Source organism: Otolemur garnettii, unplaced genomic scaffold (assembly GCF_000181295.1).
Source record: "Otolemur garnettii isolate 467f Iridium unplaced genomic scaffold, OtoGar3 scaffold00263, whole genome shotgun sequence".
In the NCBI taxonomy this organism is placed as follows: domain Eukaryota; kingdom Metazoa; phylum Chordata; class Mammalia; order Primates; family Galagidae; genus Otolemur; species Otolemur garnettii.
In genome coordinates, this window is record NW_003852658.1 from 506,774 (window position 1) to 523,945 (window position 17,172).

At 54.4% G+C, this 17,172-nt stretch overlaps 1 protein-coding gene and 1 long non-coding RNA gene across 7 annotated transcripts; both read left to right on the top strand.

The window, feature by feature from the left end:
- Window positions 1–2,462: 2,462 nt before the first annotated feature.
- LOC105888302 lies at window positions 2,463–3,508 on the top strand. The gene is made up of 2 exons (XR_001161831.2): window positions 2,463–2,535; window positions 3,148–3,508. It is a non-coding gene; the product is annotated as an uncharacterized LOC105888302 (long non-coding RNA).
- Window positions 3,509–3,900: 392 nt separating this feature from the next.
- CHRD (chordin) lies at window positions 3,901–14,704 on the top strand. Of its 6 annotated transcripts, none has more exons than XM_003802871.3 (23): window positions 3,901–4,491; window positions 4,720–4,823; window positions 5,279–5,408; window positions 5,510–5,638; window positions 5,735–5,834; window positions 5,957–6,044; window positions 6,390–6,531; window positions 6,647–6,787; window positions 6,868–6,950; window positions 7,022–7,169; window positions 7,327–7,433; window positions 7,531–7,650; window positions 8,896–9,052; window positions 9,388–9,608; window positions 10,059–10,172; window positions 10,495–10,767; window positions 10,855–10,948; window positions 11,061–11,117; window positions 11,374–11,477; window positions 11,937–12,039; window positions 12,673–12,827; window positions 12,998–13,100; window positions 14,251–14,704. In XM_003802871.3, the coding sequence occupies exons 1-23, from the start codon at window positions 4,335–4,337 to the stop codon at window positions 14,304–14,306; spliced, it is 2,886 nt and encodes a 961-aa protein (XP_003802919.1). In that variant the 5' UTR covers window positions 3,901–4,334; the 3' UTR covers window positions 14,307–14,704. The 6 variants fall into 6 exon arrangements, 4 of the variants coding, with proteins under 4 accessions (XP_003802919.1, XP_012668880.1, XP_023364420.1 ...); XM_012813426.2 differs by having other exon boundaries at window positions 14,254–14,704; XM_023508652.1 differs by having other exon boundaries at window positions 4,273–4,491; window positions 5,276–5,408; window positions 10,855–10,963.
- The last annotated feature ends 2,468 nt before the right edge of the window (window positions 14,705–17,172 follow it).

Here is a 17,172-nt window from a genome sequence, read left to right on the forward strand (position 1 = left end):
TGCTGTGTAGACATCTTATTTTTGGGAGATTGGGTTCCCCCTGCTCCCCTACTATAATATGTCTTCCTTCTCCTTCCCCCTCTACCATGTTTTGCTTTGGACCTAGCTCCTCAAGTGTGTTCTTACCAGTCAGCTTCATTCTGGCCAGGGTGTCTGTCTGGAGTGGCTCCCTGGATGGGGCCTCTCCCCTGAATCCTTCCTGAGGCCATGGAGGCGGCTTGGACTCTTGCACTTCTGGGCAGAGTAGGGTGTGGCAAAAGTGGGCTGAGGAAGAGGGTCTGGAATCTATCCTGAAAGTGACAGGAATAGTGATGGTTTAATCAGAAAAGACTGCCTGGCAGGAGGAACAGATGCTGGCACAGCTTGAGATGCTGACCAGCCTAGAATTGCTAAAGCTCTGATTGCTCCCACATCTTCTTGTGATTGCAGCAGGTGGCACCTCCTTTTTGTCAGGGCTCCTCAGTGAATCTGACACAGAGGTTTGTGCCCTCTGATCCCTGCTGAGAGTAAGTAGCAAGACATGATATGTATACACAGACTTTTTTTTTTTTGAGACAGAGTCTCACTCAGTCACCCTGGGTACAGTGCTGTGGCGTCATACTCACAGCAACCTCAAACTCTTGAGCTTGAGTGATCCTCTTCCTCAGCCTCCCAAGTAGCTGGGACTACAGTTGTGTACCATCATGCCCAGCTAGTTTTTCTATTTTTGGCAGAGATGGGGTCTTGCTCTTGCTCAAGCTGTTCTTGAACTCCTGAGCTCAGGTGATCCTCTTGCCTCAGCTTCCCAGAGTGTGGGGATTACTAGTGTGAACCACCATGCCCAGACTATACACAGATATCTTAACTGGCCTCAAATTCTGAGCAACCTTAGTTGTTAGGTCAGAAAATCTGGGACAGGGTAGAGCAGGCATCCTCAAACTATGGCCCGTGGGCCACATGCAGACCGCCTAGGACATTTATCCTACGGCATGCCAGGTGTTTTTGCCACTGCTGCCTGTCCTGCTTAGCAGCTGACTGTCCTGGGGCCCGCAGTCCAGCCTTCAACAGTCAGAGGGACAGTGAACTGGCACCCTGTTTAAAAAGTTTGAGGACCCCCAGGGTACAGAAAGAAAGTATTGTACCTTAATCTTGGGGAAGAGAGTGGAAAATGGACTACACGGCCAGGACAAGGAACTAGCAAACATATACAATGTGTTGAGGGGCAACTTCAGTGGTGGGTGGGGGGTTGAAGAGGGGGGTTGAGCAGAGATGTAACTAACTGGAACTTCTAGAGGTCAGACATTAGAAGACAGTGTGGAGATGGAGAAATGAACCTCTCATCCTTTCCCTATTTATTCCCATGCATAAAGCCTTCTGGAATTTTTCTTTGTATTCTAAGTTCTGAAATACCCCATTTTTAGAGGCAAAAAGATAGGCTAACTGTCCTGGGTGGGACTTCCTTCCTGAGGCAAGTTGCCCAGGAATGGGCACCTGCTGAACCAGGTGATGCCCACCTTACACAGCTTACCTTGCCTTAGCCACCCACCAACATATCTGTCTTGTAGCCGCACCTGCTCCCTGCCCCCTCTGCAGACCCCTTCCGGTCCTTCACAGGACCCCCCACATGGCTTCCTCCTCCTTTCACAAGTTGTGCAAAGAGGTCTGCACCTGATTCAATATTGGGATTTCCTGTAGGTCTGTCAACATGCATGAGCCCTCCTCCTATTACCCTCTCCTAGTGCCCTGGCTTGCCTGCCCCAGCTTCCCACCCTAGGATTCAGAACCTTAAGCTAACAAGGGATGTCCAGCTATGAATGGGGACCAGGCCTCTGTCTGCCTTGGTGCTGTATTCCCCATTCCCTAAATGCACCTTCTCTCTTACTTTCTCCCTGGGCTCCTGTCCCCTTTTCCTCGGGCTAGCCAGGACTGTTCTGTATTCTATCAAATAAGTGATCAGTCCCTCAGAAACCAGTACCCCACCCCCTACCCCTGCTGTACCCTGCTCCTCCCATTCTGGGAAGGCTGCACTCTTCTGACAAAGGTCAGTGCCTGTAGGTCCATTTTGCCTGCCCCTCCCCCAGGTGAGAGCCCAGTCCTTCTTTCCTATCCTTCCTACCCTTGCTTAACACCAAACCCTGCTTGCCACTCACCGGGTAGAGAAGGCCTCAGGGACCCAAGTGCACAGCAGGCAGCACTCTGGGGGGCAAATGGGTAGGAAGACATGTGGCGTTGGGGCATAGCCCCTCCAGGGCAGTGGGGTCACACGCCTGCCCAGGCCACTTCTGCCCAATCAGAGCAGGGAGCCACCAGACACTGGTAAAGGCCCCGGAAGTGACGCCTTTTCTTCCCTGGAGCCCCTGCCTGGACCATGGTCCACTCCTCCACCCACACACACCACAGAGAAGATTTGGATAGGGGGACTTTTCCAAGGAGATGGGAAATGTGGAACTTGGCAGGGGAGAAGAGATGGGAGAGGAGCAGAGGCTTTTCCCAGGAGGAAACTGGCAGGACATTTTTGTCCCTGGAGAAGAGGAACAGAGTTCTTGTTTTAGATTGGTGGAGTTTTCAGTCTCTGGCTATCTAAATTTCTTTTCCTTGGCTACTACACCTGCTGCCAAAATCCAATAAGACTCTTGCTTTCCTGCTTTTCCCTCCCATAATCCCATAAGGAGTCCTGTTTTGTCATTCTCCCTTTCCAAGTGGGAATCTGGGTATTGCCTGTATTAGAGAATGATCTTGTCAAGAGTCAATGTTATGGGGAAAAGGTTTGGATGGTTTGAGAGGACTATAAGGTATAGGGGCAAATGCATGTGTGTATGTACTTGTGGGCACTTGGTTAAGCCTGGGTCCAGGTACTCTTCTGCTTGGACAGCTATGCACACTTATCTCTGTGCCCAGGCCCTCCTTTGCTTGCTCTATCTTCCTCTCTTTCCATCTCCGACTATTCCACATGTGACAAGAGGAATAACCAGGCCCATGTGTCCCTGTCTTAGGAAAGACAGCTGCTGGACCTCCTCCGCAAATACCTCCCCCACTCACCCCCCCCCTCTTTTTTTGGCTCTGGATCTAGTTCCTTTGCTTTCCCCTCAATCTTAGTCTCCCCAGAGTCTCTGTCCTCAGGGGCCTCCTGGCCTGACCTCCCTTCTCCCTCCCCCTCTTCTTCTTCAGGCTCTCTCCTTTTCCTCCTCCCAAGGATGGGGATGTCTGCTGAGGAGTATGGCCTAGATCCCGGAATTCTCCAGTTCAGCCAGAGGAGATGCCTCCCAAGATTAGGAAGGAGGGTGTTGGAATAGCTGGAAGGATGCTGGTGCATGGGGGTAGGAGGGGACAGGGAAGCAATCATGACCAGGAAACCAAGACAAAAGAGGTAGGTTGGAGAGGCAGAGGGTCCCCTGGGTGCGAGAAGAGAGGAAGAAAACAAGAGGGTCCTGATTGAATGGGCCTAAAGACAGGTTACAAAAGAGAGGGAGACACTGTCCCTGGACAGAAAGGGGAACAGTGCCAAGCTAGCTCCTTGTCCTGGGTGACACAAGAATGAGAGGAGATCTCTGAGAGAAGATAAAGATACAAGGTAGGCAGAGAGAGAGGGTATTGTGGGGCTTGCCGGGTGCCATGGGCCCAGAGTCAGAGGAAGATCAGTTGATGGGCCTTTCCTGCACGTTGTCGTCTTTAAGGACAAGTCCTCATCCTTTTGGCAGGAACTGGGTCCTCACCCACTGACTAGTCCAGGCCTCAGGTCCAGCCTCTGCCCCTCCCTGGCCTGAGGCTCCTGTGCTGGGTGGGACACGCACCTCCTGGTCCAGCCGCCCCGGGGCCACTGGCAGCGGGGGGCTCCAGGCCCGCCTCTCCTCCCCCTCTTCGTGCCCCCTGGTCCCTCCCCTCCTCCTACCCTCTCGCTCCCTCTTCCCCTCCAGTCCCTCCCTCCTCCCCTGCCCGGTCCCAGCCCCTCCCTCCCCTCCCCCACTCGCGATCCCGGCCGCTGCCGCTGGGCCGGACCCCCCACCCCGGGGCTCAGCCCGGCCCCTCGCTGAGCTGCCGCTGCCGCCCCGTTTGCCTAGGAGGAGGCCCCCAGCCGGGGCGTCGGGCGCGGGGCATAAAACGAGCCGGCGCCGGCGCCCGGGGCACTAGAGCGGCGTACGGCCCGGGTCAGCGCCCGCCCGGCCGCGCTCTTCCCGGCCGCTCCTCCCGCCCCGCCCCGCCCGGCGCCGACTCCGCGGACACTCGACTGGCCCCTCGCAGCACTGCCCGGGCCCTGGCCCCGGCCCCCCCCCGCCGCACCGCCCCCGGCCCGGCCCCCCGCCCTCCGCCCTCCTCTCCCTCCTCCCTCCCGCCTCCCCAGCTGTCGCGTTCGCGTCATGCCGAGCCTCCCGGCCCCGCCGGCCCCGCTGGCCCCGCTGCTGCTCCTCGGGCTGCTGCTGCTCAGCTCCCGGCCGGCCCGCGGCGCCGGCTCGGAGTCCCCCGCGCTACCCATCCGTTCCGAGAAGGAGCCGCTGCCGGTTCGTGGAGCGGCAGGTAGGTGGGCGCCCGGGGGGAGGCGCGAGCAGGGAGCAGGGTTTGGGGCAAGTCCGCGCCAGCCCGGAGGGGGCGCCGGGCGCAGGTGGCTCGGCGCAGCGGGCAGCCTGGAGATGGGCAGGGACCGCGAGGTGTGTGGTGCCCGGGGACCAGGGCCCGCGGGCAGCGCCTGGGGCGGGCGCACGGCAGGAGCCGGGCAGCGGCCGCCAGCCAAGCCCGTCCCCGCAGGCTGTTCCTTCGGCGGGAAGGTCTATGCCTTGGACGAGACGTGGCACCCGGACCTGGGGGAGCCCTTTGGGGTGATGCGCTGCGTGCTGTGTGCCTGCGAGGCGGTGAGTAGACCCCGCAGCCCAGAACCTTGCGGGTGGGGGAGCGCTGATGTCCTGGGACATTGCAGTGGACTCGGAGCGGACTCGGAGCTGCTGAGGAGAAAGAGGCTAGTCGCAGACATTTAGGATATTTTTGTGGTGGAGGAAGGGGGAGGATTGTCCTTTTCAAGTCTTAGGTGCTATTATTGATCGCCCACTTTAAGGTTCTGTGCCAACCTCATTTCGTTTGTCTCTTAACTCCCATTACAACCCTGCTAGAAAGATACTATTATTATTCCATGTTGCAGATAGGGACCTTAAAATTCTGAGAGGTTAGGTAACTTGTCTAGGGTAACGCAGCTTGTAAGTGGCAGAGCTTTCTCACTCCGGGGGACCACTTCGTCCTGTTCCCTGGACTCTCCCCCATCGCCCTGAGGTATCTAATACGCATTTGGTTTCTATGTCTTTTCTACAAGCAGCTTCAGTGGGGTCGCCGTGCAAGGGGCCCTGGCAGAGTCAGCTGCAAAAACATCAAACCCGAGTGCCCAACCCTGGCTTGTGGGCAGCCCCGCCAGCTACCGGGACACTGCTGCCAGACCTGTCCCCAGGGTAAGACCCGCTTCGCGGGAAGGAAGGCAGCAGCGATACTAGGTTATGGGCCACTTGAATGGGGTGACCAACTGAAACCTGTGCTCTCTACCCTCGCGCAGAGCGCAGCAATCCGGAGCGGCAGCCAACTGGCCTGTCCTTCGAGTATCCGCGGGATCCGGAGCACCGCAGTTATAGCGACCGAGGAGAGCCGGGCGCTGAGGAGCGGGCGCGCGGTGACGGCCACACGGGTAGGTGGGGGAGGAGGGGTACTGGAGGTGGGGTCGTGGTTGAGGCCGTGCGGCCATCCAGTTGACAGTGCATGGGCCATCTTCCTCCCCTCGCAGACTTCGTGGCGCTGCTCACAGGGCCGAGGTCGCAGGCGGTGGCACGGGCTAGAGTCTCACTGCTGCGCTCTAGCCTACGCTTCTCCATCTCCTATCGGCAGTGAGAGCTGGGAAGAAGGCGGGAGGGGGTCACCCGAGGGCAGGGAGGAAAACTGGGAGAGCTGGGGCTACTTCTGGCTCAGACTCAGATTCCCATGTCATCATCTGTGCTGTTATTCCCAGGCTAGACCGTCCCACCAGGGTTCGCTTCTCAGACTCCAATGGCGGTGTCCTGTTTGAACACCCTGCAGCCCCCTCTCGAGATGGTCTGGTGAGATGATGCCATTTCTGAGTGCTTATCGAGTCTGGGCACTGTGCTGAGAGCATGCCCTGCATTGCCTCCTTTGGACCTCACAACAGCCCAATGGGAGGAAGGCACTGACATGATACCCATTTTACAGACGAGGGAACTGAGGCACAGTAGCAGAATGTGATTTGTTCAAGGTCATACAGCTAGTAAGTGGTGGAGTCAGGATCTGAACCCAAACATCTGTCTCCAGGGTCCCTCTTTAAGGGGAGCTCCTTTCCATATTGCTTTTTCACCAGGCCTTTGCCTCTTAGCTGGCCTATGCTACATACTCTCTGAGTGTAGGGCCTTCTTGTCTCTCTGCTCCAGGTCTGTGGGGTGTGGCGGGCAGTGCCTCGGTTGTCTTTGAGACTCCTTAGGGCAGAACAGATGCATGTGGCACTCATGACATCCACTCAACCTTTAGGGGAGGTGTGGGGGCCTCTCATTCGGCACCGGGCCCTGGCTGCAGGTAAGAGGAGCAAATAGCCCCTGTATGTGAAGTTCTAAGTATACTCTGTCCTCAGTTATAAGGTGGACTGAGGAGGGGATTTTCTGATGGGCTCTCCTGGTCCTTCCTATCCTAGAGACCTTCAGTGCCATCCTGACTCTGGACAGCTCCACACAGCAGGGTGTAGGGGGCATTACCCTACTTACTCTCAGTGACACAGAGGACTCCTTGCATTTTTTGTTACTCTTCCGGGGGTTGCTAGAGCCCAGGAGTGGGGGTAAGTGAGACGTGGGAAAAGCAAGTGAGAAGCTGGAAGGAGTTCCTATCTCAGAGATTTTCACATGTGTGGCCTTGCAGGGCCAGCCCAAGTTCCCTTGAGGCTCCAAATTCTGCACCAGGGGCAGGTACTGCGAGAACTTCAGGCCAATGCCTCAGTCCAGGTGAGTGGGGGTCTGGCTCTCACTGCCACCTCCTCTGTCCTCTTGCCTACCACACCCTTCTCTGTCTCCAGGAGCCAGGCTTTGCTGAGGTGCTACCCAACCTGACAGTCCAGGAGATGGACTGGCTGGTGCTGGGGGAGCTGCAAATGGCCCTGGAGAAGACAGGTGGGCCAGGACTGCGTATCAGTGGACACATTGCTGCCAGGCAGAGCTGTGATGGTGAGGCAGGGTGGGGCCTAGTGGCCTGGCACACACAAGGGAGAGGCACTTACAAGTGCCAGGGAAGGAACTAGGGTGGGTGGGGAGAGATCCTGGGGCCTAAGGGTCTGAGTGGCTGTGGGGCAAACCTGCCATCACCTGTCTTGTCCCTCTGTAGTCCTGCAAAGTGTCCTTTGTGGGGCTGATGCCCTGATCCCAGTCCAGACTGGTGCTGCTGGCTCAGCCAGTCTCACGCTGCTAGGAAATGGCTCCCTGATATATCAGGTAAGAGTCAGGGGCTACAGGAAGTGGGCAGGGCAGAAGGGCAGGCTGCAGGTATTCACTGCCTCTCCACTTTGCCTCCCCCAACCCTGCCCATCAGGTGCAAGTGGTAGGTACAGGCAGTGAGGTGGTGGCCATAACACTGGAGACTAAGCCTCAGCGGAGAAATCAGCACACTGTCCTGTGTCACATGACTGGACTCCAGCTAGGAGGACACATGGTAAGGGGTCCAGGCAGAGCTGGGCCACCCAGCCTGTGTGTCAGGGCTGTCAATGCATGGGCTATGGGAACCAGGTTGACTTGATACTGAGTGGGGAGGTTCGATATAATTTATTCCTTCAAGACTTTCTCTTTGATTTACTGATTCATTTGATGCATTTTAGGGAGCCCTAGGCTTGGACTGGCGTACAAAGAAAATCAGATGTGTGGCTTGGTGCCTGTAGTACAGTGGTTATGGTGCCAACCACATACACCGAGGGTGGCAGATTCGAACCCAGCTTGGGCCAGCTAAACAACAATGACAACTGCAACAAAATATAGCTGGGTATTGTGGCAGGCGCCTGTAGTCTTAGCTACTTGGGAGGCTAATGCAAGAGAATTGCTTAAGCCCAAGAGCTGGAGGTTGCTGTGAGCTGTGATCAGCACCCTACCCAGGGTGACATAGTGAGACTCTGTCTCTGTCTCAAAAAAAAAAAGTCAGATGTGACCCCTGTCCTCAGCAAGCTCACTGTCTAATGGAAGGAGTAGGGGAGGACAGGGCAAGAGACCCTGTAATCATAAATGTGATGGCAATGGTTGGTACTTATGCCTTTCTTTGTGTCAGGTACTGAATTGGTTGCCTTACTTATGTAGTGTTTGACCTTCACAGTACCCATTTTATAGATGACGAATAAAATCTCAGAGGTTAATTAACTTTTCAAGGTTGTTATATAGTTGGGAAATGGCAGAGGAAGGACTTGAAACTGGGCTTGCATGGGGGTGGTACCGGCCCCATATGCCAGAGTGGTGGGTTCAAACCCAGCCCTGGCCAAAAAAAAACCAAAAAACAAAAAACAAAAAACTGGGCTTGCAGGGTTCTTTTATTTTTCTTTTGAGACAGAGTCTCACTTTATCGCCGTTGGTAGAATGCTGTAGTGTCACAGCTCACAACAACCTCCAACTCCTGGGCTTAGGTGATACTCTTGCCTCAGCCTCTGGAGTAGCTGGGACTACAGGCACCCACCACAACACTCGGCTATATTTTGTTGCAGTTTGGCTGGGGCTGGGTTCGAACTTGCCCCCTCGAGTATATGAGGCCGGTGCCCTACCCATGAACCACAGGTGCTGCCCACTTGCAAGGTTCTTATCCAGCATTCCTGGCATGTACAAGTGTGTTCTGGTGCCATGGGGGCACAAAACGTGCAAAGGCTTCAGCATCTTGGGCTTATGTGAAGGCTGAGGAGGGCTCATCTTTCCCTGCCCCCAGGCCATGGGTGTCTGCCGTGGACTGGGTGCCCGGGGTGCTCATATGCTGCTGCAGAACGAGCTGTTCCTGAACGTGGGCACCAAGGACTTCCCAGATGGAGAGCTGCGGGGACACGTGACTGCCCTGCCCTATAGTGGGCATAGTGCCTGCCATGACAGTGAGTACCCCAGTGGTCTAGCTGCCCTGTGGTGTCTTCTAACTTGTGACTTGAGTATGTGGGAGATGGTGCCGGAGGGCTAGGGCCTGGTGTGTCTTTCTCTGTACCCGAGCTCTGGGTTGGGATCTGGAGAAGGTGGGGATTGAGGGTGGCCCTGCCAGCAGACTCTCCTTATTGCCATGGTACAGGAGCCCAAAACTTTCTGCTCCCTGGGCCCTGGACCTATGGACAGTATCTTCCTGCTCATGGAAACTATGTTGAGGGAGATGGGAAATGCGGTATTGGGGGCTGCTCTAGGCCACCTTCTCATCTGTTACCTCTCTGTCTGGACCCAGCACTGCCTGTGCCCCTGGCAGGAGCTTTGGTGCTGCCCCCTGTGAAGAGCCAGGCAGCAGGTCATGCCTGGCTGTCCCTGGATACCCACTGTCACCTGCACTATGAAGTGCTGCTGGCTGGGCTTGGTGGCTCAGAACAGGGAACCGTGACTGCCCACCTCCTTGGACCTCCTGGGATTCCAGGGCCCCGGCGCCTGCTGAAGGGATTCTATGGCCCAGAGGTAAGGACATGATGGTAGGAGGCAGCTTTTTAGCTTAAGTGCTGTGTGGCCTGTGGGTTGGAGAAGCAAAGAGCAGGCAGCCTTGTATTGCAGAGCTGGCATCACCTTGGGGGTCAGGCAGACCTGGGGGCAGATCTGATTTCGCTTTTTATTATTTACTCTCCTTTCTATGTCCTTCTCTGGTGGGATCTCTTGGATAGTATGTAACATCCTAGACCTCTAGAGGGGTAGGTGGGATTAACCAAGCAAGCCCCCTGAAGTGGGATGGGTTGCCATGGACTTGGAGTCAGAGAGACTTGGCTTCTAAGCTCCACACCATTACTAATAGACTTTGCTGCCCTGGAGAACTTTTTAACCTTCCTGGCTCTCAGTTTCTTGATCTGTAAATTTGGGATAGTAGGTTCAGCCATCCTGTGCCTTGTTCCTGTCCATTTTCCTGTCCACTCTCAGGCCCAGGGTGTGGTGAAGGACCTGGAGCCTGAGCTGCTGAGGCACCTGGCAGAGGGCATGGCCTCCCTGCTGATTACCACTAAGGGTAGACCCAGAGGGGAGCTCCGTGGGCAGGTAGGTGGGCAGCGTGGGTAGTAGGGATAGTGCAGAGCTGGGCTCTGCCCTTGCACTAGTCACTTGCTCTCTCTGCACCTTTGGGAGTGGTGATACCACACTCTCTGGCTGGTGGGGAGGATGAAACCAGGCAAGGTCCATCAGGAGGCTGGCAGCCCACCCATCCAGTCCCTGGTGGCTGAGATGATGGCGGCAGCTTAAGGCATCCTCCTGGGCCACCGCAGCACGCAGGGGCTGGGGTGTGTCCTGCTGACTGGCTGGCGGCAGCTGTGGGAGACACGAGGAGCAGCCCCTGCCTCACCTCAAACGGCGGTTCTCTCAGGTGCACATCACCAACAAATGCGAGGTGGGTGGTCTGCGCCTAGCGGCGGCCAAGCCAGAAGACACCAGGGCACCTGGGACTCTGGATGCACCTGCCGCCGGATTGCCCGCGCTGCCCTCGGTGCCGGCCCCCGAGGTTCCAGCGCTCGCCAAACCCTCCGGTCCTGGGCGGCCCCGAGACCCCAACACGTGCTTCTTCGAGGGGCAGCAGCGCCCCCACGGTGCTCGCTGGGCCCCCAACTATGACCCTCTCTGCTCGCTTTGCACCTGTCAGGTGGGAGGCCCAGGAAGGGTGCACTGGGTCCCGGGGTTTGAGGCACCACCTCTGGCACCCAGTCACCACCCCCACACTTCTCTGCAGAGACGAACAGTCATTTGTGACCCTGTGGTGTGTCCCCCACCCACCTGCCCACACCCTGTGCAGGCTCCTGACCAGTGCTGCCCTGTGTGTCCGGGTGAGTTCTCTGCAGGTGAGGGGAGGAGAGGAGAGGGGTCTGGCTGGGGCGGGTCCTCCCGGGAGGGAAGGAGGAATCACCTTGTGCCTTCACCATTTCTTTGGCTTCACAGAGAAACAAGATGTCAGAGACCTTCCAGGGCTGCCCAGGAGCCAGGACCTGGGAGAGGGTGAGCTGGAAGTGTGCACACAGGGGTGGAAAGATCCAGAAGAGCCACTGGGTTGGATCAGGAAGGCAACTGGAGGGGGAAGAGTAGATATGGGATGGGCTGATGGGCACAGTTCCAAGTTACACCTAATAGCTCTCATCAGTGTGACTGGCCTGCAGTTAGGCTAGTGTGGGTTTGGTCTGAGGCTTAAGCCTAGGCTGTGGGCCCAGCTGATGAGCTCAGTAGTAATGGCCACTGGGTACTGTCCCCCTACTAGGCTGCTATTTTGATGGTGATCGGAGCTGGCGAGCAGCGGGTACCAGGTGGCACCCTGTTGTGCCCCCCTTTGGCTTAATTAAGTGTGCTGTCTGCACCTGCAAGGTATATACACCCAATCTTCTCTGGGTTATGACTCAGCCAGGTCTGCCCAGATAGGGAGGGGTCTGCCAGGTGAGGAAAGCCCATCCTTGATGAGGACTCAAGGATCAGAACAATATGAGAAAAGCCCCTGGGCTTTGAGAGTCAGCTTCCATTAGGAAAAGGGAAAGGGCTGATCTGGGTGTGAATTCTGGCTATGCCCCTGACCTGCTTTCCATGACATTAGGCACTTTCTGTAACTTTCTGAGCCTTACTCTCCTTTCTTATAAGCAGATATGATAGGACCTACCTTGCAGGGTTACAATGAGGATTTGAGTTCAGGTGTATAAAGCAAACCTAGGCCTCTGGGTAAAAGGTCACTGATATATTACATTTGAAGTATGGAAAAGGGGATGACAGAAGCAGGAGGCTTATGTGCCCTCCCCTCCTTCCTGACCCCCTTCACTCAATGGATCCTTACAGGGGGGCACTGGAGAGGTGCACTGTGAGAAGGTGCATTGTCCTCGGCTGGCCTGTGCCCAGCCTGTCCGTGCCAACCCCACAGATTGCTGCAAACAATGTCCAGGTGAGGGGCATGCAGTCACTGAGGCCTCACCTTTGGGCTTGGGCAGGTCTTGTCCCATGAGGGGATGCATGGTGAGGGTGAGGGGAAGGAACTCAGCCAACTCAGCATTTCCTGTGCACTGCCTTGTGCCTGGTCTAGAGTCAGGGCAGTGGAAAGAATATGATGTACTGGTTTGGTATGGTGGGTTCCAACTCCTGTCCCATTCACCTACCCACTCACCCATCCACATATCCATTCATCTACCCACCCACCTATCTACCCACCCATCCATCCATCTACTCACCCATCCATCTATCCATCCATCTACCCACTCACCCATCTACTCATTCACCCACCCATCCACCATCTACCCACCCATTCACCCAGCCATCCATCCATCTACCCATCCACTTATCTACTCACCTATCCACATATCCATCCATCCACCCACCTGCCCACCCATTTACCCACCTTTCTATCCATCCACCCACCTACCCATCCCCCCATAGACCCACCCATCTACATATCCATTCATCCATCCAAATTTATCACCTACTAAATGTCAGAAAGTGCTAGGTGCTGGGGATAAAAAGAGAAATAAAACCTGATTAGCTTTCCTGGACTGACTAACTCCTTCCTCCTTTGCTCCCACAGTGGGGTCAGGGGCCCATCCCCAGATGGGGGACCCCATGCAGGCCGATGGGCCCCGGGGCTGCCGTTTTGCAGGACAGTGGTTCCCAGATAGCCAGAGCTGGCACCCATCAGTGCCCCCCTTTGGGGAGATGAGTTGTATTACCTGCAGATGTGGGGTAAGTAGGGATCAGGGGCTTGTGTGAGGTGGGCATTGGGAGACTGGTCTGGAGTAGAGAGACCTTCCCAGGGAAGGCAGACTCAAGGGGTGGGCTTCTCTGAAAAGGCTGAAGGCCAATGTGCCCAGTTCCTGTGGAGGATCCTCTGTATCTGTTCTGTCCTCTGCCAGGCAGGGGTGCCTCACTGTGAGCGGGATGACTGTTCACTGCCAGTATCCTGTGGCCCAGGGAAGGACAGTCGATGCTGCTCCCACTGCACAGCCCGGCGGCGGCGTGAGTCAGGGAGCAGGGCAGCAGCAATGTCTGATGGCTGACCATGAGATGCTGAGGGAGGGAAGGGAGTGCCTTTGAGGGGCCAGGAATGTGCTATCTGTCTCAAGGGTGCCTTTCTTTCCTTTCCTTTCCTTTTTCCTTTCCTCTTTCCTTTCCTTCCCTTCCCTTTCCCTTTTCCTTTCCTTGACAGAGTCTCACTTTGTTGCCCTCAGTAGAGTGCAGTGCTGTCACAGCTCACAGCAACCTCCAACTCCTGGGCTTAGGAGATTCTCTTGCCTCAGCCTCCCTGTAGCTGGGACTACAGGCGCCCACCACAATGCCCGGCTGTTTTTTGTTGTAGATTGGCTGGGGCCGGGTTCAAACCCACACCCTTGGTATATGGGGCCGGTGCCCTACTCACTGAGCTGCAGGCACTGCTTTTATTTTCTATTCTTTCCTTTCCTTTTCCTTTCTTTCTTTCTTTTTTTTTTTTTTTTTTTGAGACAGAGTCTCACTGTTTGTTGCCCAGGCTAGAGTGTTGTGACATCATAACTCACAGCAACCTCAAACTCCTGGGTTCAGGTGTAATCCTTTTGCCTCAGCCTCTCAAGTAGCTAGGACTATAAGTGCCCACCAAAATGTCTGGCTGGTTTTTCTATTTGTTGGAGAGACAGAGTCTCCCTCTTGCTCAGGCTGGTCTGGAATGCCTGAGCTCAAGCAATCCACCTGCGTTGGCCTCCCAGAGTGCTAGGATTACAGACATGAGTGAGCTACTGCACTTGGCCTCACAGGTACTGTTCTTTTTTTTTGCAGTTTTTGGCTGGGGCTGGGTTTGAACCCGCCACCTCTGGCATATGGGGCTAGCACCTTACTTCTTTGAGCCACAGGTGCCGCCCACGGGTACTGTTCTGATCCACCCTCACATCAACCTAGTGGAGTTGATATTACCATTTTTTCACCATATTACCATAATTTCTGAAATCAGATTTCAGAAGTTCAGAGGAATTAAGCAACTAGATGAAGGTTACTTAGCTGGTATACACTGGCCTGCTAAGAAAATTCTGCCTTTTCTGGGGCCAGATCAATGAGTCTCTGCTGTACCCTCTGTCCTCTCTCTATGCCACTCCATTCCGTCTCTCCTCTTCCAATACTCACTCCGAACTGTCTCCAGCAGCCTCGGAGACCAGGACTGTTCCAGAGCTGCAGAAAGAAGTGGAAGGCTCCTAGAGAGCAGCCGGAGGGCCACATGACCAAGAGGATGGGGCCTGAGCTGGGGGAAGGGTGGCACCGAGGATCTTGCAATCTCCTGTGGGAAACCCAGTGCCTTTGCTCCTCTGTCCTGCCTCTTCTCCCCCCCACTACCTCTGGGAACCACAACTCCACAAGGGGGAGAGGCAGCCGTGCCAGGCCAAGGCCATATTCGCCCCAGCTCCTTCCTGTCACCCTCAGCCTCTGCCCTGGAGGTTCAACCCTTTTCCTTGTGTACATAATGTCACTGGCTTGTTGGGATTTTTAATTTATCCTCACTCAGCACCAAAGGTCCCCCCACTCCACTCCTGCTGCCCCTGAGCTGAGTAGAGTCATTATTGGAGATTTTTGTATTTATTAAAACATTTTTTTCAGTCTTTGGGCTTAAAGTTGCCTCTTCGTGGCCAGGAACCTAACTGGGCTCCAGAGGAGAAGGGTCAGAGAAGAGAAGGTGAGAGAGAGGGGCTTTAGCCTCAGGGGCCTCCCTTGACCCTTGGGGAGCTACAAAGACTTGGAGAAGGATCAGTATGGCATAGCAGTTGGAATTCAGGCAACCTGAAGCAGGATTTAGATTCAAGTTTAGTTAGCCATCTGGCTGTCATTTTTGCTGACTCCGTATTTGAAGTTGTTCCAAAGAGAGAAACAGAAGTGCCACCAAGCCTCTAACTTATTTGTCTAAAGTGAGGCAAACACTTTCCTGTTATTTTTCTACCTTGGAAACTAATTGTGTTGTGCGCCAGTTCTGGGGCTAATCTGGATCACAGCTCTGGTTCAGCTCTTGGCTGAGCTTATCTTTTTTTTTTTTTTTTAATTTTTAATCTCTGAAACATTATCAAGAAGACTGAGCTTACCTTAAGAGCAAGTGATGTACAGAATAGGACAAGATCCTGCTCCCCCTTTGTCCCTTTCCCCCACTCCACTTCTGCCGTTAGAAACCGGGCATTCCCACAGTTCCCACAGGCTCTAGGAAACAAAAGTATCAGAACAGAAATCTAACAGATCATGTACCTGCAGATCTATCTTTCATATAAATGACATGGGGTGAAATAAATCTGGTATTTTATGACCTGGTCAGGCAGGGAGAAGAAAAATCATAGGTTTCTTTAGTGTTAGGCGTGCCATGTGTGTTTAAGAACTTAACTGTCTTAGCCCATTGAAGCATCAAGTTCCAGTTCTGCTGTTAACTAGCTGAGTTATTTAACTTTCATGAACTTCTGCTTCCTTTCTATAAAATAGATAATGTCTTCCTCCCAGGGTTCAGCAGGAACTCATGCATTACATAGGAAGGCCAGGCTGAGGGTGCAGGGATGATAAGGATGGGAATAGCTGGATTTGGGCTAGAGCTCTGGCTACTATAGGAGGATCATGAAGACCAGATAAGGATGAAGAAGCAGCAGGATTCAGTGTGGGGTTAGACTCAGGGAAAGAAGCACAGTGCCACATGTGGTTTGATGGAGGGTTTGGTCCAGAAGTGGAGGTGCTGGCAGCATTGTCTTCCTTGATGAATGATGAGGAAATCTGGAGGGAAAAGGGATGGGAAGGGACATTTTGATCTTTAGGTTTAATAGCCATTTGCTAAAAATGTTCACAAGACTGGGGCAGGGGCAGAGGCAGACAAGAGGGAGTTGGGTGAGCCAGTCATGGGATGGTTCAGTGGGCTCCACGAGGCAGGGGCCATCACATGGATTCTGATATCCAGACACCCAGCTGTGATTCAGAGCAGGACTCAGTGGATATCAGCAGAGAAAATGAATGAACAGCTAATAGATCCAGGCAGAAAGTTGTCCTTTTTAGAGAAAAATCCTTGAAACACCTTTCCAATCCCAGCCTGCATTACAGCCAAAGCTGGGCAGTTCCTAGGTTCCACCTGAGCCCCACAGAGGTGGTTAGATGACTCAAAAAGTCCAGCTCTGTGCAATGTGTTCAGAGACCTTAACAGGGCACACCTTCAGGCAACCAGCAAAGGGCCCTTTCCCTTCTAAAAAAGAAAACAAAAACCTCAACAACAGCAGCAAACCCCAAGTAAAGGCCCATTTTCCTGGGTACAGCATTACAGTGTCTGAAACAGTTTTTGGTAGGATTTAACATTTGGCCCTTAACCCTTGGGTCAGTCAGGCCTGCTTTCTTGCAGAGGGTTTGGCTAGATTGCTGAGCAGACAGTGATATATAGAGGCTGGGCTTGGCTAGAGAAAGAGGGTAGTTCTGATATGCATCTGTTTCTGGAGGAGAAAACTCTTTCATGTGCAGTCCTCTACTTCACTGGGTTCTACTTGTGGAACCATCTTTTATGCGTTCCCCAGTGACACCCTTTACCCACTTTTTATATTCCCAATCCAAATTGTGCTATCAGGCAATGAATAGCCTCCAGATCCAGGCCACAGTGCAGTGGTGCTGCCGGCTGCCCATAGTTGGCCTTTGGCCAAGTCATCAGAGCAATGTCTGTGCAGTGACTTAAGAACAGTAGTTTTCAAACCCCGACCTTGGACATGTGAAAGTGCCACTGGGCAGAGGAAATATGAGGCTGGGGTCAGTGAAGTGGCCCAGGGCCCCTGCTCCCCTCTCAGGGCAGCTGCTCAGCTGCTAGGAAAGCCTGCATGCCAAAGAAGAATTGGTTGCTTTCTAAAAAGTTTCAGAACAAAGGCTGGGTGTGGTGGGTCATACCTGTAATCCTAGCACTCTGGGAGGCCAAGGCGAGTGGATTGCCTGAGCTCATGGGTTTGAGACCAGCCTGAACAAGAGCGAGACCCTGTCTCTAAAAATAGCTGGGGGTGGCTCGGTGCCTGTGGCTCAAGTGGCTAAGGCGCCAGCCACATACACCTAAGGTGACGGGTTCAAATCCAGCCTG

Coding starts and splice junctions, on each gene's coding strand:
- CHRD (XM_023508652.1), top strand. CDS start 4,335: ATGCCGAGCCTCCCGGCCCCGCCGGCCCCGCTGGCCCCGCTGCTGCTC. Junction 6,951..7,021: donor AGGCCAATGCCTCAGTCCAG/GTGAGTGGGGGT, acceptor CTCTGTCTCCAG/GAGCCAGGCTTTGCTGAGGT. Junction 11,118..11,373: donor GAGCCAGGACCTGGGAGAGG/GTGAGCTGGAAG, acceptor TCCCCCTACTAG/GCTGCTATTTTGATGGTGAT.